Consider the following 25,544-nt stretch of genomic DNA (forward strand, 5'->3'; position numbering starts at 1 on the left):
GCAATTAAAAAGGAAGCAGGTGGGGGTGCCTGGGTAGCTTAGTCAGGTAAGCATCCAACTCCTGATTTCAGCTCAGGTCATGATCACAGGGCTGTGGGATCGATTTTTTCAGGTGTGCAGTAACAGTCTGTGGGGCAGTAGGACTTGCCAGAAGTGCATAATTGATGCATGGACAAAAATATTGCTCTCTGCCCTTCTGGTGCATAGCTCACACATGCTTGGTAAGTACTCACACTAATTCTTTCTGCATAGGAAAGAAAAAGTCCAAGTTCAAGACGTTTAAGAAGTTCTTCGGGAAGAAGAAGAGAAAGGAATCGCCATCTGCCACAGGGAATAGCGCCTGGAAGCAAAGTCAGGCGAAGAGTGAGGTGATTGCCATCGAGTCGGGACCAGTAGGCTATGACTCAGAAGATGAGCTCGAGTAAGTTGACTTGTGTGTCCTTCAGGCTCATGTGCTCTCATTAAAGCAGGTGGGGGGCCACAGGGGCACGGGGGGACCCGAATACTGTCTCATTGCCTTGGTAACTGGCTGGATTTCTGAGCCCACTTCCCTCCCAGGGAATTCCACTAGAGGTTTTTCCAGAGAAGTTCTGTTTTCTGTCTCTTTATACATAGGGATGGAGAAAATTGAGGGAAAATATGATCAGGCACCTGCTATGTGCCAGGTGCTGTGTTTTACATTAAAAGTCTACAGTCACTGTGGGAGACGAGGTCAGATCCAGCTAGCATTTTATAAATGAGCAAACCAAGCTTTAGAGAAATTTTGGAGGCCTTGCCCATTGCCCTGCAATGAAAAGTGGCAAGATTAGGATGTAAGCCATGACTTTATTTGACTTAGCACTCTTTTTGAGGACATAGATACTATACCAGGAAAATACATCCATTAGAAGGAGAGGTAAGGGGAAGGCTTCTTGCTGTCAAGTCCTAGAAAAATCATACAAAAATCCTGTTGGATACAAAAGAACCAATAGGTATGAAAATTTGGGGAAATCTAGTGAAGTGATCCTTATTTCTATAACTTGTACTTCACCAAAATATAGATACAGTAAACATGCTTCAGTGATTCCAGCAGTTACAAAAGGGAAAAAATACACCCAGATTTGTTGCCATGCAACAAACATAGTTTTCATTCGAGAATAAAACTCCACGGAAGGTATAATGACCCTTGGGACTGGGGAACAGACCATGCTAGGACCAGGTCACAAGCTTCAGCATCCCTGTGGTGGTGTCTGGTCCCCTCTGTCCTCACCAATCTCCTTGCCTTTTTTTTTAAGAGGAGTAGGAATTATGTTGACCACTTGGTGGCACCAGATGACTGAAGCGGAAAGATTCACGTTTTTTTCCTTCAGGGTTTTTGTTTTTGTTTTTCCTGGCGCTGGCAGGGAGCAAGAAGGACCCACACTGCACTTTGTGAAGAGCACCAAGGATGGGCTGTATACATACGCATTTTTTCCTTAGGCAGCATGCTCCATATTCTGGGGGAGTAAGGCATTATCATGATAATATTGCTAATTATTAATTATTAAATGTCTTCACTGGACCAGCCCCAGGTCAGTTATAACACTCACTTCCACCAACACCCTGTCTCTTGACCAGAACACACAGTGGCCCTTCCAACCAGAGAACAGGATCGCAGTAGGGGTGAGCAGGGATTGAGTGTGTGTGTGTGTACATGTGTATGTGAGAAATGACCTGTCCCCTGGTGTGTCTCCTCTTTGTCCCTGAGCCCATGGAAAATGGGGACAGTTTCTTTTTTTTTCTTTTTTTCTTTTTTTTTTTTAATCTTTGTGTTCCTAGCACCTGGCAGAAGCCAGGCCCTCAATTACTGGTAAAAGTTTGCTGGAGTGATGCTAGGTTAGGAAGCATCAGGTTAGGATGCTGGTCTCACGAGCCCAGGAAATACTTGCTTTTAGAGAGCAGTACAGAGGATGGGACAAAATCTTTCCCCCCACCAACTTTATTGAAAGATAATTGACATATAACATTGTGGAAGTTTAAGGCATATAACATGTTGATTTAATACAGACATATATTAAAAAATGATTACCACCATAGAGCTAACACCTATATCACATCACCTAGTTACTTATTTTTAAGGTGAGAATATTTAAGATCTATTCTTTTAACAATGTCCAAGTATATACTACAATAGTATTGACTATAATTACTATGCTATATAAACTGTGTTATAGATCTCCTTAACTTCTTCATCATATAACTGGAAATTTGTACCATAACCACTACCCTGCAGCCCCTCGTAACCACCATGCTATGTGTTCCTAGGAGTTCTACTTTCTAAGATTCTACGTATAAGTGAGATCCTACAGTATTTGTCTTTCTCTGTCTTGTTTCACGTAGTGGAATGACCTTGGGGTTCATCCATGTTGTCACAAACCAGAGGATGTCCTCCTTTCTCATGATTAAGTAATATCCCACAAACATACACACACATAGACACACACACATATATGTATACACACATTCATACTACATCTTCTTTATCCATTCATTTTTTGATGGACACTTGGATTGTTTCTGTATTTTAGCTATTGTGAATAATGCTGCAGTGAATCTAGGAATGCAGATCTCTCTTCAAGACCCTATTTTCATTTCCTTTGGATAAATACCCAGAATTAGAATTGCTGGATCCTATGGTAGTTCTATTTTTAACTTTTTTTTTTAAAGATTTTATTTATTTATTCATGAGAAACACAGAGGAGAGAGAGAGAGGCAGAGACACAGGCAGAGGGAGAAGCAGGCTCCATGCAGGGAGCCCAACATGGGACTGGATCCCAGGACTCCAGGATCATGCCCTGGGCTGAAGGCGGCACTAAACCACTGAACCCTATTTTTGCCTATTTGGCAAAAATTGGCAAATTTTTGGGCTGCCCAAATTTTTAACTTTTTGAGGTGCTTCCATGCTGTTCACAGTGACTGCACCAACTTACATTCCCACCAGCAATGCAGAAAGTTTTCCTTTTCTTTACATCCTCGCCAGTGCTTAATCTCTTATCATTTTGATGATAGCCATTCTAATGGGTGTGAGATTTGCATTTCCCTGATAGTGATGTTGAGCATCTTTTCATGTGTCTATTGGCCATTTGTGTCTTTTTTTGGGAAAATATCTATTTAATTCTTCTGCCCATTTTTAAATCGGATTGGGTTTTTTTCTTGCTATTGATTGATATGAATCTTTTACATATTTTGGATATTAACCCCTTATCAGACATATGATTTCCAAATATTTCCTCCCATTCTGTAGGTTGTCTTTTCATTTTGTTGATGGTTTCCTTTGCTGTGCAGAAGCTTTTAAATTTGGTATAGTCTCATTTTTTATTTTTGCTTTTGTCGCCTTTGCTTTCAAAAATTTATTGCCAAGACCTATGTCAAGGTTGCTTACTACCTATATTATCTTCTAGGAGTTTTACCATTTGGGGTCTTAAGTGCAAATTTTTTTTTTAATTTTATTTATTTATGATAGTCACAGAGAGAGAGAGGCAGAGACATAGGCAGAGGGAGAAGCAGGCTCCATGCACCGGGAGCCCGATGTGGGATTCGATCCCAGGTCTCCAGGATCGCGCCCTGGGCCAAAGGCAGGCGCTAAACCGCTGCGCCACCCAGGGATCCCTTAAGTGCAAATTTTTAATCCATTTTTTTTATGGTGTAAGATAGGGTTCAGTGTCATTCTTTTGCTCGTGGCTATCCAGTTTTTCCAGCACCATTTATTGAAGAGACTGTCCTTTCCTCATTGTATATTCTTGGCTTCTTTGTTATAAATTAATTGACTATATAAGGGACAGAAATCTTAGAAGCACTCCTTAGCCCCTTTGAGAATCTGTGTGCCTTCTAGATTCTGCAGTACGTTGTCATCCATCACCACGGGCAAAGGATGCCAAGGTACATTAATGGTGGCAAACCACATGGGACCCTGTGGGTTTAAAAGGCTGACACTCATTTATTGTGTCTGTGTTGTTATACTTTTTAAGTCTCTTAGTCTGTAATGATTTTCCTTCCCCCTCCCCACCCACCCCACTTTGTTTCTTGTCATTGATCTGATGGAGAATCAGGGTAATTGTCTCAGTCAAATATCCCACATTCTGGATTTGCTTTTCTCTTACTATGATTGAACTCATTTTTATCGTCTCTGAATCTCTTGTAAAATGTTACATGGATCTAGATATTTAATTAGATTTAGGTTCAAGATGGTACTGGATACTCACTGTCACATCACTTCATGAGACATATGCTATCTAGTTGTCCCACTTCTCATGACACTAAAACTGAGCAGTGGGTTTAGAGGGTCTCTGTCAGTGATACACAAACCTTCACCTAATGGTTTCAACACCTGCTGATTATTTCATTGCAAAATGGTGGTTTTTCTTTTCTTTTTTTTTTTTAAAGAAGTCTGCCCTTTTATTTTTTTTTAATATTTTTTTTTTTACATTTTTATTTATTTATGATAGTCACAGAGAGAGAGAGAGGCAGAGACACAGGCAGAGGGAGAAGCAGGCTCCACGCACCGGGAGCCTGACGTGGGATTCGATCCCGGGTCTCCAGGATCGCGCCCTGGGCCAAAGGCAGGCGCCAAACCGCTGCGCCACCCAGGGATCCCTGGTTTTTCTAATTGTATTACTCATTCTGCATGTGTTACTTGAAATTCTTACATGAAAAAGACCTTTCCTTTGTCAAGTCCTTGGTTTCTCTGACATGCGAGTTGTCCAGGAAAAGCAGCATAATGCCCGTTTCTTTCTCCTTTTACTAGTCTACCTTCAGAATAATAATCTGGGATGTAGCTAGTACCCTAATTTCCAATACTGACCAATGAGTTTTGGTTTTCTTTCTTCTCTGTTTTTTTTCTATATCATTGTGAACACAAAGTTTCATATATTTGATTTGCTTTAGCCCATGGCAGTCTTTATTCATTTTTATGTTCACAATGTCTCATCTTACACTATTGGGAGTCACTTCAAATTACCTCCTGGATTCTTTAGACATGACCCCTTTGTCTTTGAAACCTTCGTTGCTTGCTTTCTTGTACAATGAGAAATCCCAGCTTTATTTTGTACATTTCCTGTCTTAGACCTATAATCAGCCATTTCTTCACATGGTCCTGGTTCCTTTTAGTGTGAAATGGCTGTTAGAGACCACAATCTGGCTGCCAGAGGTGATGATTGCTAGTTGGCTGTCATTGCTTCTAGACTTCTTCAGTAGATTAGATATACTAGAAAATGCATTTTATTTTTTAAGGGAAAAATAACTCACTGATATTTCCAGTTAAATGTAATAAGACAAAATTTTTACTTTGATTATGTGACTTCACTGTTCTCTAATACTGAGAATCTTGGTTCCTAGTGATATTCACAAAATTATTTATTTTCTTCATATAATATAAAAATTTCATTACTCTGCTTCCCACACAGAGGTTACCTATAAATATTATTTTGTACTATTTTTTAAAAGTCAGTATTGCTACCAATAAGACTGCCAAGTGTAATTTCATATCTTTGTTTTGTTGTTGTTTTGGGGATTTATCCTATTGTGAATGTAGAGTCAAAAGTCACTTGGTGGGGGGTGCACCTGGGTGGCTTAGTGTCCAGCTCTTGATCTTGGCTTAGGTCATGATCTCAAGGTTGTGAGATGGAGCCCCTTATTGGGCTTCATGCTAGATATGAAGCCTACTTAAGATTCTCTCTCTCCCTCTCCCTCAAAAAAAAAAAAAGTCTCTTGGATGTTGAGTTAAAGTCACTTGAAATCATTCTTTTCTCTGTGCAGTTATGCCAACAACATGATATAAAATTAGGCTCATTTGTTTCTGTTTGTTTTCTAGTTTTAGAGATTATCTTATTTCCCTTTTTGTTTGATTTTTGTCTTCTAACTATATATAATATTTACATAGTTTCAAAGACAAAATTGTAAATGTATAAGTAAGTGCCTTGGCACCTTGTCTCCCCATCTCGTTTTGTCTTTCCCGTAACGGAAACTATTTTTATTCATTTGTTGCTTATCCTTCTATTTTTATGTTTTAAAACAGGAGCAAACAACACACTTCACATATGTTCCCCACTCCCCACGTAGAGCTAACACACCGTAAACATTGTTCTGCACTCTGCTTCACTTTCTAGTGAGTGTGGTCTGGCGCTGCCCGGTACACATAGCCTTCTTACCCTCTGGGTCTGCTGCAGGGTCTCTATCAAATGATGTTCCGTGGTTTATGCCGGGAATCTGCTGAAGGCCATTTGGGTGTTGATAGTCTTTTCCTTCTGTAAATGTAGCGAATGGCCCTGAGCATGTGACCTTTTGTGTTTTTGCCAGTGTATCTTTATGGAGGCCTTTTTGTGCTCTCTCAACTCTTGCTTACACCCAGAGTGGAGGTGTTGGGGCAGAGGCTATGGTTTCCAGTGGGCACCTGGAGGAAACACAGGTGTGCGTGTGATCTTTGTAGCAAAAGCTGCCATTGTCAGGGAGGGCCTGCAGGTTGTTTCACTTGGCTTGAGGACACATCCTTCTGGGAGCCGTCGGTTCCCCACTTGCAGACTCACCACTGTGGGCTAGAAGGAAGTTGGCAAGCATCTTTAACCAACACAACGTGATCTGCTGTGGAGCGGGACCGCTTCTCAAAGTTCCTAATGCCTGGTGGAGGACAGGATGCCTGGGGCGGCCTATGGGTGGGGGAGTGGGGAGCACAAATGCCCAGAGCCTGTGGGGGCGGGCTTTCCTTCCTTCATCATCAGGTCTTGATCACCTCCTTCCACCTATTGTTCAGGCGGCCACTGCTGCTAGGAAAATCTGACAGCTAACTCCCACATCCTCTTAGGACATTTTATGAATGCCCTATGGGTTCAGTGCTGAATTGGAGTCTTGAGCTCAGGGTTGGGGCAGGGGCCAGGATGGTGATGACAGAAAGGCCCACCATCTATACTCCAGGGCCTAGGCACACAAGCTAGAATGCACAGATCATAGCAGGTAATGAAAAGAGGCATAGCTTTGCAGATTTGCAGTTCTCATTTCAAACCCAGCCTGTGGAATGTGTGTTTTGTAATACCTTGCAAGGACACCTCCATCAGGCAGGCCTTCAGCCTGCTGTGCAGACACAACCTCTAGCCCACCGAGAAATGGCCTATTTGCCCACGAGGAACAATTTCACCTTCCTCAGACATCCACCACGATCTTCTACACAGCCTCCCAGCCAGCGGAGGCCCCCAGCCAGCCCTTCATTTCTATAGTTTGTGTCTTAGACCTCATACCTCATAAACCCTAGTTTTCCAATTAGTATAAAGAATTCACACAACCTTCAATTCAGATCGTTAGGAAAACTCTGTCTCTACAGTGCTCCTAATAGTGGACTGTGGTATTTGACAGGGTGAAGATAAATGGAGTCAAAGGCCACTAAAAAATAAATGCAGCCAAAGGCTTATTGTGGATGTGCCATTAGGCCCCAGGCCTCTGGTTGGGGGAACACAGAGTTTCACAGTGCCTCTTTTATCCTAGGGAGTCGAGGGGCGCCCTGGGCAGCCGGGCCCTGTCACACGACAGTATTTTCATTCCTGAGTCGGGACAGGACCCTACTCGGCCTGTGCGGGTATTTTCCCAAGAAAACGTGTGTGACCGGATTAAAGCCCTGCAGGTAAACTTTTCCTTGGCAGTGACAATGGGTATGTATGTCAAGTATGAGTCGAGAAGTTTTAAAATTATTTTTGCTTAGTTTTTTTGACATATCTTAAAGTATAACTGCATGCAGGATGCACCAAATCACTTACAGACAACTTTTTAAGTTCAGCCCACTACAACCAGGCCAGGGCATCAAAAATATCCCCTGAATGAATGAATTGGAGCAGGAAGGTGTGTTGATAAAAAGTTGCCAATGAAAACTAGAGCAAATATTCTTTATTATAATCTAGCTAAAAATACAGTGTAATGTGAAAATGGGACCACCACCTCCTCCGGGGGGCCTTCCTGCCAAGCGGGGAGAGGATGCTGGCATGAGTTCCGAGGATGATGGTCTGCCCAGGAGTCCCCCAGAGATGTCCCTGCTGCCTGACATCGGTCCCGGCACAACCATAAAGGCAAGTGAAGCCTGTACCACCTCACAGCTTTGTGCGCGCTCACCTCAGAGGGCAGTGGGGGGTTCTGGTGGCCCGTGTGTGTTCCTATAAGATTCCCACAGTCTGTGGCCAGGAGGTATCCCAGACCAGGTCAGTGGAGCTCACAGTCAGTCTTTGGGCTGCATTCATTTTCATTCTTTGAGCAGAAATTTCCATCTTGTCAGGAGATGCAGTGTGGGTAACATTTTTCAAAGTGGTACAGATCTGATACAATCGACCCTATACCTGGTTTTTCCGGTCTGAGCAGGTGACCAGACCGGGCTTCCCATCTAAAAAAAAGGGAAACACCTTGATGTCTGTTTTCTGTTGTCATGACATTTGGCTGGAGGAGGAGGGAGTGGACTTAATCTGGACTCTCAGATCTGAGTCGAGGGCCCTGAGAACTTGCTGATCTAGGGCTAGAATGCGAGGTGTGGTGCTGGTAAACAGGGCAATAGGGGAAGTTTGACAAGCAGGAAGGGTACTTATGACTTCAGCAGGGCAAGGGAGCTGATCCTGGATAACACTCTTCCCCACTAGAAAAACAGGAGGAGGAATTGAGTCTTGTATAAGCCCCGGCTCGTGGTGCCACCATTTTAAGCTCATTCACTGTACTTGTATGTAAATGACCATTTTTTTCCCTTTAGACACACCTTACTGGGGGGTGGATAGAATTGGAGTTATATGTGTTATGCTGATACTTGAAAAATAAATGCCAGAGTCCATGTTTTATAGCCACTTCTTGCCCTTGTGTGTTCTTGGAGCTATGGCTTGTGCCCTTGCGGGGGTGCTATGCACTGTGAATCTCAGGGATTCACTGTGAACCGCCGTCTTGGAGATTCTGAACTGCTCTGTAATACATGCAATAGTCACTTCAACTTGGACATCCAGAAGCCCCCTTGCAAAGGCAGGGAAAAGAATATTTACCTAGCTTGGGTGCAGTTGAGAGCTCCCAGAGCATCGCTGATACCAGAGGAAGGACTGTGGTATAGCTGAATGTAAGTAAGCCCTAGGGTAGGGGGTTTGCTCAGAGCTGGCTAGAGAATTGTTCTCTCCAGAATTCTGCTCTAAGGTGAACCTGTCCCTGCTTGTTCCATGAGCAGGGTCTGAAGACTGAACTACCCACACCCACTCTCCCATGTTGAAGCAAAGAGAAGACAAGGATTATTTGGCCCATTTCCTGGATTTCAAGCCAACCCCATACCCCTTAACATCTTAAATACTGGAGGTGAAGGTTGACAGGCTATGGCTGCCTGTGGTGTCACATGACAGACCCATCTTGTACTCTGAAAGGAGCAGCTTCAGCATCCCCAGCCTCAGGACCAGATGGGACTTTGTATGCTTCAGGGCCATGTGTTGGGGAGATGACTCTCACGAGCCAGTTAACTGACTTGCCCTCACACCATCCCATAGTTCTCTGGCTCTCACAGCACCATGGTTCTCTGCCTTTAGCTGGCACAGTACAGAAGAACAGGTAGTTTCTGATTCCATTCATTGAGGCATGAGCCCAAATCCAAACCTGCAAAGCCCTACAATGCACAGATTCCATAGTTAGCTGCGTGGGAGCCACTCACACTGGCCAGGGCTGGCCTCCTCTTCTCAGCATCCCTCCTATGGTGATTATGTTACTGAAAAAAACAAGGTTCTCAGATTTTATTAATTGGTAGTATGAACAAGCTACTAGTTTCATAAGAAACTAAAATTGGAGCCTTTAAGACTTAAAAAATAAATATAATGTTTATTATCATGGTTTAAAAGACACAGTGATCATATTTTATGCCCTGAAAGTTTCTTGGGCACAGTGAAAAACTGAAACAGCCCACAATCCCATCCTTTTGGGATTTAAGGTATCATTATGTCAAATATTGTGGGTTATATAAAAACATTTTAAAGGGTGCATTGTTTCCCCCTCTCAACCTGTCCAATGTGCCCAAGAAACTTAAGATTATTGTGATAAAAGGTTTCCAGTAACAAGTATCTCATGACATTACCAAGATGATATTTCCTGATGGAATGAGTCTTTCAGGAAGTGCATGGAATTATTTTTAAAATCTCATTACCACATGAAGTGATAACTAATGAAACTCTATTTGGTGATTTTTAAGGTAATATGTTATCAAACTAGCCATCTGTGAAGTGTCCTGCCATTAAGTAGGAAACACTGGGTAGAGGGTGGCAAGTTGGCAAGTCGTCTCTGTCCTGGGTGATGAGGGAAGATAACATAAGGAGAGAGACAACATGGGCTCTGGCAGAAGCAAGCGCGCGCGCACGCGCGCGCACACACACACACACACACACACACACACACACGCGCGCGCGCGGCTGTGCAGCCAGGCAGGCGGCAGGTTCTATAACCTGTAGGAATCTGTCCCCGGAAGGTTTTGGAGAGGATTATGTGAGGTCAGGTAGGTCAGTACCTCCTCTTCCCTCAGCAGGAAAGGCCAGCTGGAGTGCAAAGCCAGCAGGCTCCTCCTTCCCACAAAGGCCCCACTGGCCCTGCTTCCTTTCTGCAGGCTGTTCCCCCTGCAGCAGCCTCAGCCCACCCCTTGATGGCTGAGCCCCTCTCTTTGAGGACAAACACCTTAAGGCAGCTGTCACCCAGGGTCACTCCTGAAAAAGCCTGCGAACTTCAGACCAATTTCCCATTCCTCCAATGTCACATTCCTCCAACGAAGGGCCCGCGTTAGACTTTTTAAAATCATTCACTTCCAGAATCATCCAGAAGCACAGATTTCAAGACAAGCCGGGTGAGTGGGAGCAAGCAGTACAAGGGGCAATTCTTTCAACCCACAGATAAAAACACAGGTCAGCTTTCCTGCTCCACCCTACCTCACGTAATTACCTCACTGATCAAACCCAGGACTTGCAGTTCTCCTCAGCCGTCAAGGTGTTGGTTTTTCAAGCCCGAAGAACCCTCAGAATGATCGCGAAGACTTGAGAAGTAAGCATTCAACGCCTTAGCAGAAGACCAGCCATGACAGCCAGCACAGGGGTTTTGCAGGGACAGAGGTCATTGTGGTCAGAGTTTCTGAGAAGTTAAGCTCCTTGCCCGGCCTCATGCCCTCAGGGGCTGGAGTGGGCCTGAGCCCAGGACCATCCGCTGGGTGCGCTCAGGCAGTGCAAGCGCAGGGCGAGCTGAGTAGAGAGGAGGCAGAGAAGGCTTGTCCTTTGGGTTTATGGAGGGGGTGGTGGGTGAGCGAAGCCCATGTCCACACAGAAGACATAGTCATTCTCACCTGGGAGTAATTGCATTTGCAAAAGCAGTTCATCTTGCCTGTTCTCTTAAGTCCCCACAGGCAGAAAATCAAAACCCAACGTTTTATGAAGTGTTCACGCGTTGTTCCTCTAGAACGCACCCATTCTGGTGGTGACCCTTAGAGGACGCCTGGGAGACATGTCACCTGTGCAGTCTTAGGTAACTTCCTGAGTCATCAGCTACAACCATGGAAGCCAGAACCACAGGCACAGAGGAAGCCGCGAGTCCTGTCCTGTGGTTTATTGTTTTTTTCTTGCTTTATTCCCATAAGAACCCAAGTAGCTGAAACAAGAGAACTAAAATGGACCATGTCCACTTATAACCCTTTTCCCCTCATTGTAGTAATGGTCTTCTCCTAGTTGGCAGGAATAAACTTAATACTTGCAGGAGAAAACGTAAGGGACCTTTCTGCTAACAGGGAAAATACATTTCTCCGAGGAAGTTCCCTGGCAGGGGCAGTCCCTGCATCAGCTTGTCTCTCTAACAGTGACTTCCTTCTGCTACCCCTAGTTTAGCAGAGGCTATTGGAACCTGCATGGCGTGGGCCTCCAGGGTTGTGGAAAAGAAACTGGGCAAGATATACCCAGGCCCCTGGGAGTCTGCCTGCTGCCCACGTCGCTCTCTGCCCCTTCCTGAGGAGGCCATTTTCACGGGGGCTTATTAAATCATTATGAGGTGCATAAAATTATGGTCTTAGGTTAAAATGTAAGCTTGATGGCCCCTTGCACCCAATAAGATGGCTACTATCAAAGAAAGAAAATAACAAGTGTCAACAAGGATGAGGAAAAATCGGAGCCCCTGTGCAGTGTTGGTGGGAATGCAAAGTATGGGAAACAGTATGACGGGTCCTCAAAAAGTTAAAAATGGAACTACTCTGTGATCTAGCAATTCCTACTGTATGATCCAGCAATTCCACCTCTGTGTGTATCTCTGAAAGAACTGAAGGCCAATTCTTGAAGAGGATTTGTACACACATGTTCACAGCAGCAGCATTCATAGTAGCTAAAATGTGGAAGCAACTCAAGTTTCCATTGATGGATAAATGGCTAAACAAAATGTGGTATCTACATTCAATGGAATATAGTTTGGCCTTCACAAAGGTAGGAAAGTCTGATACATGCTACAACATGGGTGAACTTGATGTTAAGTGAAATAAGCCAAACAACAACAACAAAAGGCAAATAGTGTATTTAATTTAATTTAAATTAAATGTGAGGTACCCAGAGTAGTCAAATTTGTAGAGATAGGAAGTAGAATGATGATAGGAAGTAGAATGATGGAAGTAGAATGATGATGATAGGAAGTAGAATGATGGCTGCCAGGGGCTGGGGTGGGGAGGGAATGGGAAGTTGTTGTTTAGTGGGTACAGAATTTCAATTTTACAAGAGAAAAAATTCTGTGGATGGTTGCCCGACAACATGAGTGTACTCAGTGCCACTGAACTGCGTGGTTAAAAGTGGTTGCAATGGTAAATTTTGTTGTGTGTAGACATACAAAATTTGGAAAACAAAAAACATTTGGGGAAAAAAATGTAAACTTGACACAAATACTGAGCACCATACTAGAAGTGGATGCCAGGCTTGTGACTAAAGCCCAGCACCTGCCAGATTCTCTTTCTGTTCCTCACTCCTCATTGGGGCTACATTTGCTCATGGGTGTGCATGAGGATCCCCTTCCACCAATTCATGCTGATAAATATCTTTACAATAGAACCCACTTAGACTTCACTCAGTGAAGGAGTTTGCCAAGTTCAGTGGGCAGGCAACTGTCATTCTTCCACGTGACTACCAAAATCCCCCTCCTCCCGACAACATTTTTGCCCTTGACTAACTACCAGTGCCTCCCTGCTGAGGTATGAGGTAGGAAAATATTTTTAACTCCAGATGGTAACTTGAAGCCAGATTTCTCCAAGAGGACACATGAAGACAGAAACTTTCTAGAATGAACAATGCAGTTGCAGCGATGGGATGCTGGGTGGTGGGCTTGGCACATCCTATGCTGCAGCCTGTAGAATCACACCTCTGGGCCACCCTCTCAGTTTCCAGAGGCAGGACCAAGCCTGCTCTTTGCAGAGATCAGATTGGTCCATTTCATCAGAGAAAGAAGCTCTTGTCTGAAGCGCGTGTACCCAGGGAGGGTGAAGGCAGAGTTATCTCACCAAGGATGCCGGGGACACAGGTCCTCTGCTTAGCCTTGGAAATGAGAAGTTTTTAGGGGTTAGGCCAACATTTAAAACTCCCAGCCATTTACCTTTCTAAGGAAGTACCCCAGAGTCCTTCCTGTTGAGAGTCAGATTTTACATCTGTCCCTCTGCCTAAAGCCCAGAGGCGGCGTGGGAAGACTGAGCTCACTAAAAAGAGGGGGTTGATATGTTGGCTGGACCCACTCCCAACCGAGAAGTTAATGCTGGGTGTGCTTGCTCCTTGTCCCTTGAAGGTCTCTGTAGTTCCCTCGTCCCGGCCACAGTCTCCAGACCAGCTCCTCTCCAGACAGGCCAGCGACGCCAGTGTCTCCCCCCGCACCTCGGACAGCAGCTTGGCACCCGTGGCTGATTTCGATTACCCTCCAGAATTCTCCTCCTGCCTGGACAACTCTGCAGCTAAGCACAAGCTCCTGGTTAAGCCCCGCAACCAACGGTCCAGCAAGATGAGGCGGCTGTCTTCGGTAATTGGGCTTCGTCCTCCACGCAGAGGCAGGACAGGCAGGCCCTGCGGCACCCCCGCTCCCGCCACCCCTGCCTCTCTCCTCTCAGGGTCATGTGCCCCTTCCGAGAAACCCCCACAGCCGGTGGGGCATCCGCAGGAGCTGGAGTTGCTCTTCCTTTTCAGTATAGGTCAGATATGTCTCTTCCCCACATAAATATGCCACGTGTTCAGGGCAGCAAATCCTACAAAGCTGCTACGTGCTGTGGGTGCCTTGCCTTGCCCACGGCGCTCCGCATAAGGCCTGTACTCCCGGCCTGGAACAACCAGGCCCTACCTGCCTCTCAGACTGCCTCCTATTCTCTCTCTCTCTCTCTCTCTCTCAGCACTTTGATGCCTGCTATATCCACTGCTTGAGACACTCTTCTCCTGGCTTGCTCCTTCTCAGTCTTTGGGTCTCGGCTCCGAGGTCCTCTCCCGCAGAGAGGCTCACCTGACCAGCCTATGGAAAGCATCCCTACCTTCCCACCAGCATGTTCACTTCCTTCATAGCACTGGCCATGCACAGAAGTGACCTCTGTGAATGTGTGAGCTCACTTCTTATAGCCAGTCTTTTTGAGACCTCGTCCCAGCCCATAGGGCATGCTAGCTACAAAGCTGGCATTCAGTTTGCATTGGTTGGATGGATGGATGAATGAGGGAATGAGCCGGTGACAGAGAAGCTGATGCACTAGCGTGGACTCCTGCCTTGGGTGAGGACTCTTTTAGTGGTATGGGGATTGTGCCCCTGTGAGGACCGGCCACCCCCCACTTTGGTCATGCTGCCTGCGTAGTTGTCAGCTCATGGTGCTAGGAATCAAGAACTCATTCATGCAGTGCTTTGGCCTTATAGTACCAGTGGGTTAGAGGTCCACATAAGATTGTTGCCTTCTCTGCTGCCTGGTGGTGCCCACAGTGTCTCAGCCCTGGAGGAGCTGAGAGCAGGATGTGGGGCCAGCATGGCCACAGAAAATGACAGTGCTGACAGAGAGATGCTCACAGCCCAACATTCTCTTCCTCCTTTCCTGGAGACAAGATTGTGGGGTACCAATGAAGTGCCCAGGACAAGCTAGGTACTCAGCTAGGATCAGTGGGCTGGGGCCTCTCAGGATTCCAGGGACTCCCTGGAAGTAGTGGGTTTTCCTTTGGGCAAGGTGCTTTTTAAACTCTTGGCAGCAGGGTTGACTTTAGAAGGGACTAACACTGGAGAAAGTAGTGAGCTGTGATTACCCTCAGGCTAATGTGTCCTTTTGTTAGCTGAGCTTTATTCCCGTGGAGATGTCTTTTGCCTCGGCAAGAGCACACATAACTAGCCACAGCCTGGCCAGGCTTTGTGGCAGAGGGAAGCCCAGGTCGTACTCCACGTGGAAATGGGGCATCCCCATTCGCTGTCCGCTGGACAAAGCTGCTCCTCTCATTCTTTCTTGACATCTTAACTTGGTTTAGCTCTTGATCCCCATTTTTTAGAATAACAGAAATTCTGATTTAGGCCATCTGGGAAAACATGTCTTGATTTAAACTCTCATTTATCTATCCTCCCTTCTTCTTTGCTTCCCCTTCTTGGTAGGGAGCAGGCATGGATACCTTCAGTTTTTGACTGGGCAGCAGTGTTGGCTAGTGGTCACAAGTGTCATTCTTGGGTTCTGAGGTGGAGGCCTCTGGTCTCCCTTTGTCAGGAGCACCCTTTGCCCTTGGTCACAAGGTCCCTCCTCCCCACTATGAGGACTTTCCTGGGACTCTGGCCCCTCTTGGGGGATCAGGGTGCTTGCATATGTTCCCACTTCTGCTCTCAGGGTGAGGAGGAGTGTCCACACTGCCCCCTCTTATACCTTGGGACTTCAGGAGAGATTCATGGCCCACCTCCCCCCGGCATCTCTCTCTGAGTCTCCAGTTTAGTCTCCCTGCTACTGTCCACATTCTGTCCTCTGTCTGGGCAGAACAGCTGTCCAGTCCGGCCAGGCATTCTCCAGCTCTGTCGTCGGTGGGGTAAACCCTCTACTCCACACCATCTAGGCTCAGAATCTTCTGGAGCTCTGGAGGGAAAAAAGGTTTGGGGGCGGGCTTTTCTTACCTTAAAAACTCTATCTTGGCACAATTCACAAACAAACCAACCTTGGCTTTTAAGACTGTGATATTTAATACAAGTTAGAAAAACACAACCAAGAGTGCATTTGTCCAGATTCTTCTGCCCTGCCAGCACAGAGGTCAGGAAAGACCAACACACACAAGACAAATGCTGGCTGTTATCTCAGTATTTTATGCTGCTGCTCAGAACCATGCCCTGTAGTGCGGCTCTGACGCGCTGGAAGCAGAACACCCACGACTATTTACACCAGCGTCACCACCCTGGCTGGTCCTCATCCCAACCCAGACAGTGCCAGGAGCAGGGGAGTAGGAGCAGCATGATTATATGAGTAGCCTGGAGTTGTGGCTGACAGAGCTGCCAACTCTGGTCTCAGAGTCTGACATTACTTACGGGCAGTGTCCTCTGCCCAGAGATGACACGGATGCTGCCCCAAGACTCTTCCTTCCTTCCAGTAAGAGGAGGCAGATGTGCAGGCACCCATGACAGTCTCCATCTTGGTGCAAGCTGAGCAGTGGGTCCTCTGCTCCCTCTTCCTCCAGAGGGTTGTGAGGGCCCAGAGAAGGAGGTGAGGGGAAGTGGCGGTGGAGATTGAGTGGGTATATGGAACCTTCCTGAATCAGAAGCTGCTTTGTTCCTTGCAGAGGCTCTGCTCGGTGTCCAAGTCTTTGCTCCATGCTGCCTTCGTCCTGCCCGGCCCTTCACTCTTACCTCCTTGTAGCTGTGAGTGGCTCAAGGTGGGATGTGTCCAGCCAGGCCTGCTTCTCAGCTTTATGCTCATCTAGTGAGGGTTGTGATAGTTTTAAAACGTGACCCACATCCTAAACAGGTTTCAACATCAGTGATTTCCTGTAGTCACAAAAGACAGGTAACACCTTTTAAATCTGCAGCTTTTGAAAATTCTTCTATAGATTTCTTTGCATATCTTCATCTTTTCAAATCAAGGGGAATAGGATTGTGCATCTCGGCAAGAGTTAGCTTAGGTATTGTCACAAACATCCCAGTTACCCCGTGTGCTGTTAGCAAGCAGATGCCAGCTGGAAAATGTTAAAATAATGCCAGCAAACAAACAAACAAAACACAAACACTCCTGCACGTTTCTTAACATAAAGAAAGGGGGGGGGGGGCGTCTAATGTCCTGAACTTTTTTTTTTTCTTTCATGAAGATAGAAGTGTTTTCTGATGTCCTGAACTTTTCAAAAAGATTGACCTCAACACCCTCAAGCTTTTGGTCATTTTCTCATAGTGCTTTTGAATAATTTATGACTACCTTGATCTCCTTCCTGAGCAAGCAGCTGATTTTGGGTATGGCAAGGAGGAAGCTGGACTAAATTTAAATTCCAGAGACTTCAGAAGAAAAATACGGGGCAGTGTTTGATTGTCAAGCCAGTAGGGCTTCAGGAGAAGAGGAGCACCATAAGCTTCAGGGAATAGGCAAGACTTCCTATAGGATTGGAGTCCTGAGACCATTCTTGGGGGGATGCTGGTAGTAGTACATGCTGGGGGTGTGGGGAAGGAGGAGCTGGCCAGTCATTCAGGCCCAGAATGTGGCATATTCAGTAGTGGGCTCTCGGCTTGACCTGAGCAGGGAGTGAGAGAATTTTAAGACCAGAGAATATAAGATCTTTGATTTAGCTGAGAAGTTTGGATTTTTTCCTTCATCTATGGTCTGGAATTTTTCTCTTACAAGTTGTGGTTTGCTCTGGACTGTTTGATGTGATATGAATCACCCTTCAGGCAAACCATTCTCCCTTCCTCATGAGGCCCGTCCCTGGAGATGAGAGCAAGGAGATGGGACATAGCTCCCAGGCAGCACAGGGTCATAGAGAAGAGCACCAGCCCTGCAGCTAAGCTAATAAGCTTAGTCTTGACCAAGGTGTGGACCTCTCTGAGCTCCCAGTTTTCCAAGTGCAAAAAAGGAAATAATCTTTTTGCTTATTGGGATGAATCAAGAGTAAATGAAATAATAGGTGTGGAGTGCAAAGCACAGCAGACATCCAGCCAATTTGATCCCCTTTGCTTCATTCACTCTTTAGAGCAGTGTCCACCGGTTTGTGGCTCGGCCACTAGAGCCTTAAGCATACTATTTACTATAAGGGCATAGCTGCCACTATTCTGCTGAAAGCTGAACTCCTAAGACTGGTAAGGGAAGGATTAAGAAGAGACACAATGTGTGAATGTCTGCCTAGGTGCCAGCCTTAGAGGCACACTGCTTCCTTTAGACCATATTAAGCCTTGTGCAAAATGGAAAGGTCGTGGGCTTCCTGATATCGGACATAATGATGCTGTCTTTTGTCCTCTCTGTTTCTCCAAGCGAGCACAGTCTGAATCCCTTAGTGATCTGACGTGTACCCCAGAGGAGGAGGAGTATGATGAGAAGTCATTACCCAGAGTCAACACAGAAGAGAGTCCCAATTCTGCACAGCAGGACACGGTAGCGGACAGAAGCCCAGAGCCCCGGGGGCCGGTCACCGTGCTGCAGCCTGGAGGGCCTCGGGCTCGGCGGGCCCGCCTGCAGCACTGCCCAGCACTCAGTGCCAGCGCCGAGGAGGAGGAGGAGAGCTTCCTTGGGGATAACCCCGCAAGCCGCCCGGCCACCCCTGAGGTCCCCGAGCCCGAGGCCGTCGCAGCCCCCTGCCCGGAGTCCACATCTCTGCCCGAAGGCTCCCCGCACCACAATCCCAAGAGCGAAAACCAGGGGGAGGAGGTGTCCCTGGAAAGCACGTGTCCCCCGGCCAGGGAAGCAGCGGATGAGGTGGCTTGCGCTTCTGGAGATGTGGAGATTCGGTTATCTCCCTCCATCCCCGAGGGGGACGCGGCCCCTGCCGAGACTGCGCCCGCCACCACCTCGGACGGTGCCCCTGGTCCAGACGCGCCCGACCAAAGTGTCCAGGTGGAGCTGGAGCTGGAGCTGACGCTGGAAGCGCCGGGGCCCGAGGGAGCAGGGAAGGGATGTCCCGAGGCCCCGAGCGCCCCGAGCCCCCCGGCCCCCAAGAGCTGCTTGAAGCACAAGGCCCCGGCGGCCCCGGCGGCCCCGGCGGCCCCGGCGGCGAGCGCGAGCCCCGGCGAGCCCCCCGCGGAGGAGCGCCCTGCCGGGGCCCTGGACGCCGAGCACCCTGGGCCCGAGCACCCTGGGCCCGAAGCCGCGGCCGCGCCGCAGGGGGGCCCCGAGAGGCGGGCGCGGGGCGGCGGCGAGCTGCGGGCCGTCAGGTTCTCCGTGTCGTCGGGCCGCGCGTGGCCCCGCTCGGGCAGCGGCCGCCTGCTGGAGCGCGCCGGCCCCGCGGGGCCCCCGGCCGGCCGCCTGCCGCTGCTCCGGAGCGGCCTGGCCTGGAAGAGCGAGGCGGCGCTCGACGACCTGCGGGCGCCCCCGGCGGCCCCCGCCGCGGGAGAGCCGTGCCCGGCCGGCCGCGAGCCGCCCGCGGGGGAGGACCGGGGCCCCTTCCCGGTCAAGCTGCGCTCCACCTCCCTGTCCTTGAAGCACAGGGAGGCGGCCTCCGCCGACGGCCGCGCGGGCAAGAGATACAGCGCGGAAGCCCGGGGAGAAAAGGGGGGGCTGGCTCTGCCCCCCAGGGACGAGAGAGGCCAGGCCAAGGCCCCCTCCCCCCGAGGGGCCCGGCCCCCGCACGAGCCCGGGAAGGGGCGGGCGCGGCCGTCGGAGCCGCTCAGCGCCAAGCCGCCGCTGCCCAGGAAGCCGCTGCTGCAGGGCCGCCCCCTGCCGCCCCCGGACGCGGGCCCCGGCGAGCCGGCCCAGGGCGCGGAGCCCCGGCGGGAGCCCGGGCGGGAGCCCCGGCGGGCCGAGGCGCGGTCGCCGCACCGGGCAGCGGGTAAGAGCGGGGCCGCGGCGGGGCGGGGCGGGGCGCACCTGGCGGGCGCACCTGGCGGGCGCACCCGGGGCTGGGCGGCGGGGTCCTCTTGGCGCCGCTCACGCGCTGGGCTCGGCCAGGGCTTCCGAATAGGGACTGGGGAAGGGGGGAAACAAAGAGCAGGGCGCTGCGGCAGCTGAGAGAACTCAGGGACACGTGAGAGCCCTCAGGTAGCGTGTTCCCGGAGAGCAGCCGGGCCCTGGGGGGACCACGCAACCGCATCCCGCATCCCCCCCTTCGGACGCCCGGTGGGTTCGAGGATCCCGGGACAGATGCGCTCGGCGCAGGTGGCGGCACGCGGGGGCCCGCCTACACCGCTGCTTGGTTATAAAGGAAGCATCTGGCTCCCTGTCACTGAGTGTCCTTCCCACCTTCTCCCCTCTCTCCCTGCACCAAGAATTTTTTTCCTGTTTAATAATCAGGCTCATGTGGCCCAGCCTCATGAGGGAAGCATCCCATTTATTGGAGTCACAAGCCTCTGTGAGACAGGAGCCCCTTGGGGGGCGGGGGGAGGGCGTTAACTTCCTGTCCCAAAAAGGAGATGGTGGGAAGGCTGGGGCAGAGTGTAAGAATCTTCTAAAGCAACTAACTGTCCTTTAAAATGAGCAGAGACAAAATAGATGACCTTTCGATGTCTTTGACATTTGTCACTTTTTATTTTTAGCGTTTCAGATGAAACAAGAAATCTGTTGGAAGTGGGTATTTGTGGCAGAGCTAAAGGATATTTCTTTACTGGGTTCTTTTATTAATGGAAATCAGTGAGCCAGAAACGAAACCGTACGCACGCGTCATGTGTGCATGTGATGAAGGCCCTAAGGATAAGCTTTTCATGGCAAATTTTATTTGAAAAACAAAACTTTCAGGATGTTTTAAGTGGCATCTGTAAGTCCAGGACTCCACTTGAAATACTGCATTGTGGGGCCAAGAAAATAGGAGCCAGTTGTTCTCCTAGGGACCCCATACCTTGAAGAGAGGGTGAAGGACACACGTCTAAGGAAAAATTTAGCTCACAGACAGCAATGTAAAGATGGGGTCAAAGAAATTCTTTTCTGCCTCCCTCCTAGGAAGTTAGTGAAAATGCAGTGAGTGTCTTTGTGTGTGTGTGTGTGTGTGTGTGTGTGTGTGTGTAGTGCTTTAAGTTCTTGGGTGACAGTTCTAGGCAGAAACGCTAGGAAAGTGCCCTCAAAGAGCCTACATGCACAGCCTTCCTGATGCAAGGCCCCTTGGCTCAGTGGTGATTCTTTGCAGCTGCTGCCACCGCCCTACATTAAGATAATCAGTGAGGGAGCTTTGGGAGAGGTTCAAGCCTTCGCTGATGATCCACTCAGCAAATTGCCAGTGAGGTTATTGAAGCTATTGTAGAGTGTTTCAAAAACCCATTGAAATATCACGGGAGGAGGGGGTTTGCTCTGTGCAGATAAAACCCTGACATCAGCACCGTCCACCTTCACGGCCTGGAATTGAAAATGTCTCTCAAGGGCTTGCCGACTGAATGGAGCTTAAACACGGGATAGATACTTGGGTTCATGATCAGAGCTGGAAAAGAAGCTTCAGAGGGCCATGCTTGACATGTCAATAATTTATGACTTCCTCAGCTTAAGCTATGAGAGTTAGGATTGTTTATTGTCAAATGTCTGGAATGGTCTCTAAAGACCTTTTTTTTTTCTTTAATTTCAAACATACAATATAGTATTTACCATCAGCCTTACTTAAAAGCATAGTATAAAAGAATTGTCCATTTATTAACATTCTCTAAGCCACAGAAATAACCAATCCAGATGAACTCCAGGGTGAAAGAATCTAGGTTACTTTAGTGCAGAGGTAGTGATTTTCATTTCAGTGCAGAGAGGAAGGGAAGAATTACCCTCATTCTGCTGGAAACCAACTCTCCCAAAGTGTGGTTCTATTTGAGGGGCAAATATCAGGACAGGCTGTGGCAGCTGCCAGGGACCTCGGAGTCTGGGGGCTGCCTCGTAGACCAGAGCAGAATGGCAGGGTCGATGCTATCAGATGCCATTAGTGTAAGCAGCCTCTTTGTCTTCCCCAGACACTGGATCTGCTTGTGGTTTAATTCATTCTTATTATTTCTATCATCCTCATTGCTCCCAAAATATAGCCACTGGAGGCAATTAAATTCACATAAAACATACAGATAATAAAAGTTTTAATAACAGTATTATTCAGTTTTCCAGAAAGCCTAATTACTGCTGTTTATTATCTTGTGGTGGCAGGCACTTTACCCAGAGCTCCCGTAGGGGCTGCCACCCCTGTACCTCTTCCAGGGGCACACACCAGGGAGTTAGATTACTGAGGTGTCCCAGATGGGTACACAGTTCTTCTACCTTAGGGACTCAAGCGCTTTGTCCCCAGCTCTCCCGCTTATCCTTCCTCCTCTTGTCTACACTCCGTCTTGTTTTCCTTCTCTGAAGGTATGAAAGACCCTTCAGTGGGGCAGGCAGGGAGGATTCCCCAGTCGATGCAGAGGAGCCCAGCTTTGCAAGTGGGCTGGACCTCACAGGGCCACGTTGGGGTGGTTACTGCGAGCCCAGTACCGTGTTTGCTCACCAATGCATAGGAGACCATTGAGGGGAGGCGAATAGTCCAGGGTTACCAGCCTTGTTCATTTGTGCAGGACCTTACCCATCCTCCTCCTGGTAGGCCACTCCATGTCAGAGCCAAAATGGCAGGTTGGAAAGCACCTTCAGGAGCACAGGATGAGTTAGGCAAAAGAATTAGAGATTCTTAAGTGTGGAAAAATGATAAAATACAGAAAGTATATAGAAAAAAAGACCACTTAGGAGTCCACTTTCTAGATGTTGTCTCTGTTGGCCTTTCCCTCTGGTCATTCTTCTTTCTCTATGGTGTGTGTAATTTAGATTTCATGTTGTTGTGATCCCATGTGGGCTCTTTTGGAGAATAGATGGACAAATTGCCATCATCACCTAGGGGCCTCATTTAGTAATGAGCCTTAGCCTCCAGTCCAACCTCATCATGTCCAGACTGGGCTGGTGATACAGTGGCACACCCAGGTCCCTGAACCTCTTTCTCTAAACTCTAGTACTCATTTGTGCGTTCATTCTTGCAACAACTATTTCATGGATTTCTGCCATTCACCTAGCACTGTGCTGGCCCCCAAAGAGCAGTCAGGAAAAGTGTGAGGACCTCGCCCTCAAGGAGCTTACCGGGCTGAAGAGGCAGGTGGCTGAAGAGGCTGAATGCCACAGGGGAGTATAGATAGATGCCCATCTTGTCTTTGGGTGTCAGAGGTGTTTTCTGGAGGAAAGGAACTCCAAGCCACTGTCACCTACTCTAATGATAGTTATTTTAGGTATATTCAAGTTCATTTGAGTAGGGGGTATTTTTGGTATCACGCTAAAAAATATACAGTTAATCATTGAATAGTGTAGGGGTTAAGGGCACTGGCCCCCTGTGCAGTCAAAAAACCCACGTATAATCCCAAAAATGTAACTATTGATAGCCTACTCTTGATCCTTTATCTATAACATGAATAGTTGATTAACATATAATTTGTATATTATGTATATTATATGCTGTATTCTCACTATCAAGTAATCTAGGGGAAAATATTATTAAGAAAATCATAGGAGAAAGTATTTTTACAGTACTATACTGTATTTATCTAAAAAAATTCACATATAAATGGACCCTAGCACTTCACACCTGTGTTGTTCAAAGGTCAACTGTGTTCATAGATCTTGAATTCTTAAAGAAAACCAACTCTCTTCACACATGCCTTGCTTTTTGGCCTATACTCCCCTTCAAAGTCCCTTCCTGGGCTAGGGTGGTCAACACCCTGGGCCTCTGTTTCTCACCTTTCCTGTGATCCTTAAACCGCCTATATTTTCTCATCCTTGGTTGCTTCCCAGTGCACCAGCCTCTCCATTTCTACCTGTCCCCAAGTTCTCTCTTCCTTTGAATCCCTCAGCCACAAGAGCCATCTTTGGGCATCCCTAACTTGACATCTCAACATTCATAACTCAGTTTATCCACACCTCCCCAACCTCAGATCATTTTCCTTCTCAGTTCCCCCATCTATCCAGATAAGCTAGAGATCTCAGAGTCATCAAAAAAGATTTTAATATGGAAAATACTGAAAGGCCTAAAAATTATAGGGGAAGTCACCTTGCAATCCTACTTTTCTAAAATTATGTAAAAAGGGACTTGCAAAAAAAAGGGGGGAGGGACTTGCATTTCTGACCGAAATGGAGTAAACACACACCACCCTATCTCTCCCACTGATAAAATTCAAATGCATGAAGTGAATGTCAGAGAATTTTAAAAGATGGATAAGAGTTGAGGGGCTGGATAGAGACATCAGGACTCTTAAGACTTCCTTGCCCTGCCAACATGGCACCAACAACCCCTGAAGCCCCAAGCTCTGTGACGCTCCAGTCCTGTTCCTCCTGTTCCCCCAACCCTCACCCCAGACACCAGGGCCAGCACCAGCACTTAGGACAAGTCTGTTGGATGGTCCTAGCCCTACTGCATGTGAGCACCAGCAGCTAAGCAGCAGGCCCCTGTATAAAAAAGTCCCTGCAGGGTGGAGCACTTTAGATTTTCTCATCCCTGCACCAGACAAGTGCCAGCAGCAAATTGGAACCTCTTGTCCTGGTGACTGGGGCAATAGCATCTTTAGGGCAGAGCTCTTTTAATCTTTCCAGACCTTTTTGGGTGAGCACCAGCAAAAAGCCACCCACTTCCACCCATAGAAGCACTGAGAGTCAGAGCCTTTTACCTCTCCAGACAGCATCCCAGCAGAGATCCAGTAGTGAAGCTACAGCCCCTCCACAGCCGTAACAACAGTGACAGGTGTGCTTGTGGTGATCCCACAGGCTTCTTTCTCTCACCACTCTGCCCTGAGGGGTCCCAGTCACAGGAGCACACAGCAGGTACAGAGCTAAACCCTGGTTTTCTAGCCAGAGAACCTTGGGGGTGGAAATCACAGAAAGGAGACACCTGAGGAAGGGTCCTTTACCTATGTGTGTGAAGTCCAGGGCTCATCTCCAAGTTGCACCTGCGTGAGACCAACTAAAATCAGCACAGCAAATCTTTGAGAATTTTAACAGGACTGACTCTCAACATAACACTCAAAATATCTAGGGTATAAACCAAAGTTAATATACAAAAGAATCAGGAGAACCTAAAATATTCTCTAAGAAAAGAAAACAATCAGTAAATGCCAATCTTGAGGTGATCCAAATGTTAAGCATTATTGGACACTTTCTTTATTTTTATTTTTAACAATAGTATTTAAAGAAAAACACAACAAACTCATAATTTTGTGGGTTTTTAAAAAAAACTGCTTACTTTGTGCCCTCTTATGCTTGAACATAAAGCTCTCTGTGAATATTAGTAAGATCCACCATATGAAATTTATTATTAATCATCTATTTTTAGGCACAAAGCTTTGTTGTATTCTGTTTTAGCAGCAGAAACTGGAATCAAAGTTAGCCAAACACTTGAAACAAGTATATGATGTTCTATGAAGTAAGAGTGAGTGCTCTTGAAATTCTCTGCAAAGAAATAGAAGCTATAAAAAAAAAAATACAGGCATCTTAG

At 47.5% G+C, this 25,544-nt stretch overlaps 1 protein-coding gene across 1 annotated transcript in view; it reads left to right on the top strand.

Annotated features, from left to right (window-relative positions):
* Positions 1-25,544, top strand: part of CRACDL (CRACD like) — a 176,100-nt gene that overhangs the window by 132,592 nt on the left and 17,964 nt on the right. The window contains exons 3-7 of the mRNA XM_038551579.1: positions 253-421; positions 7,489-7,624; positions 7,899-8,063; positions 13,774-14,001; positions 18,416-19,925. Coding sequence (XP_038407507.1) covers positions 253-421; positions 7,489-7,624; positions 7,899-8,063; positions 13,774-14,001; positions 18,416-19,925 — 2,208 coding nt within the window. The remainder of the gene's footprint in view (positions 1-252; positions 422-7,488; positions 7,625-7,898; positions 8,064-13,773; positions 14,002-18,415; positions 19,926-25,544) is intronic.

The sequence above is a fragment of the Canis lupus genome, chromosome 10 (assembly GCF_011100685.1).
Source record: "Canis lupus familiaris isolate Mischka breed German Shepherd chromosome 10, alternate assembly UU_Cfam_GSD_1.0, whole genome shotgun sequence".
Taxonomy (NCBI): Eukaryota; Metazoa; Chordata; class Mammalia; order Carnivora; family Canidae; genus Canis; species Canis lupus.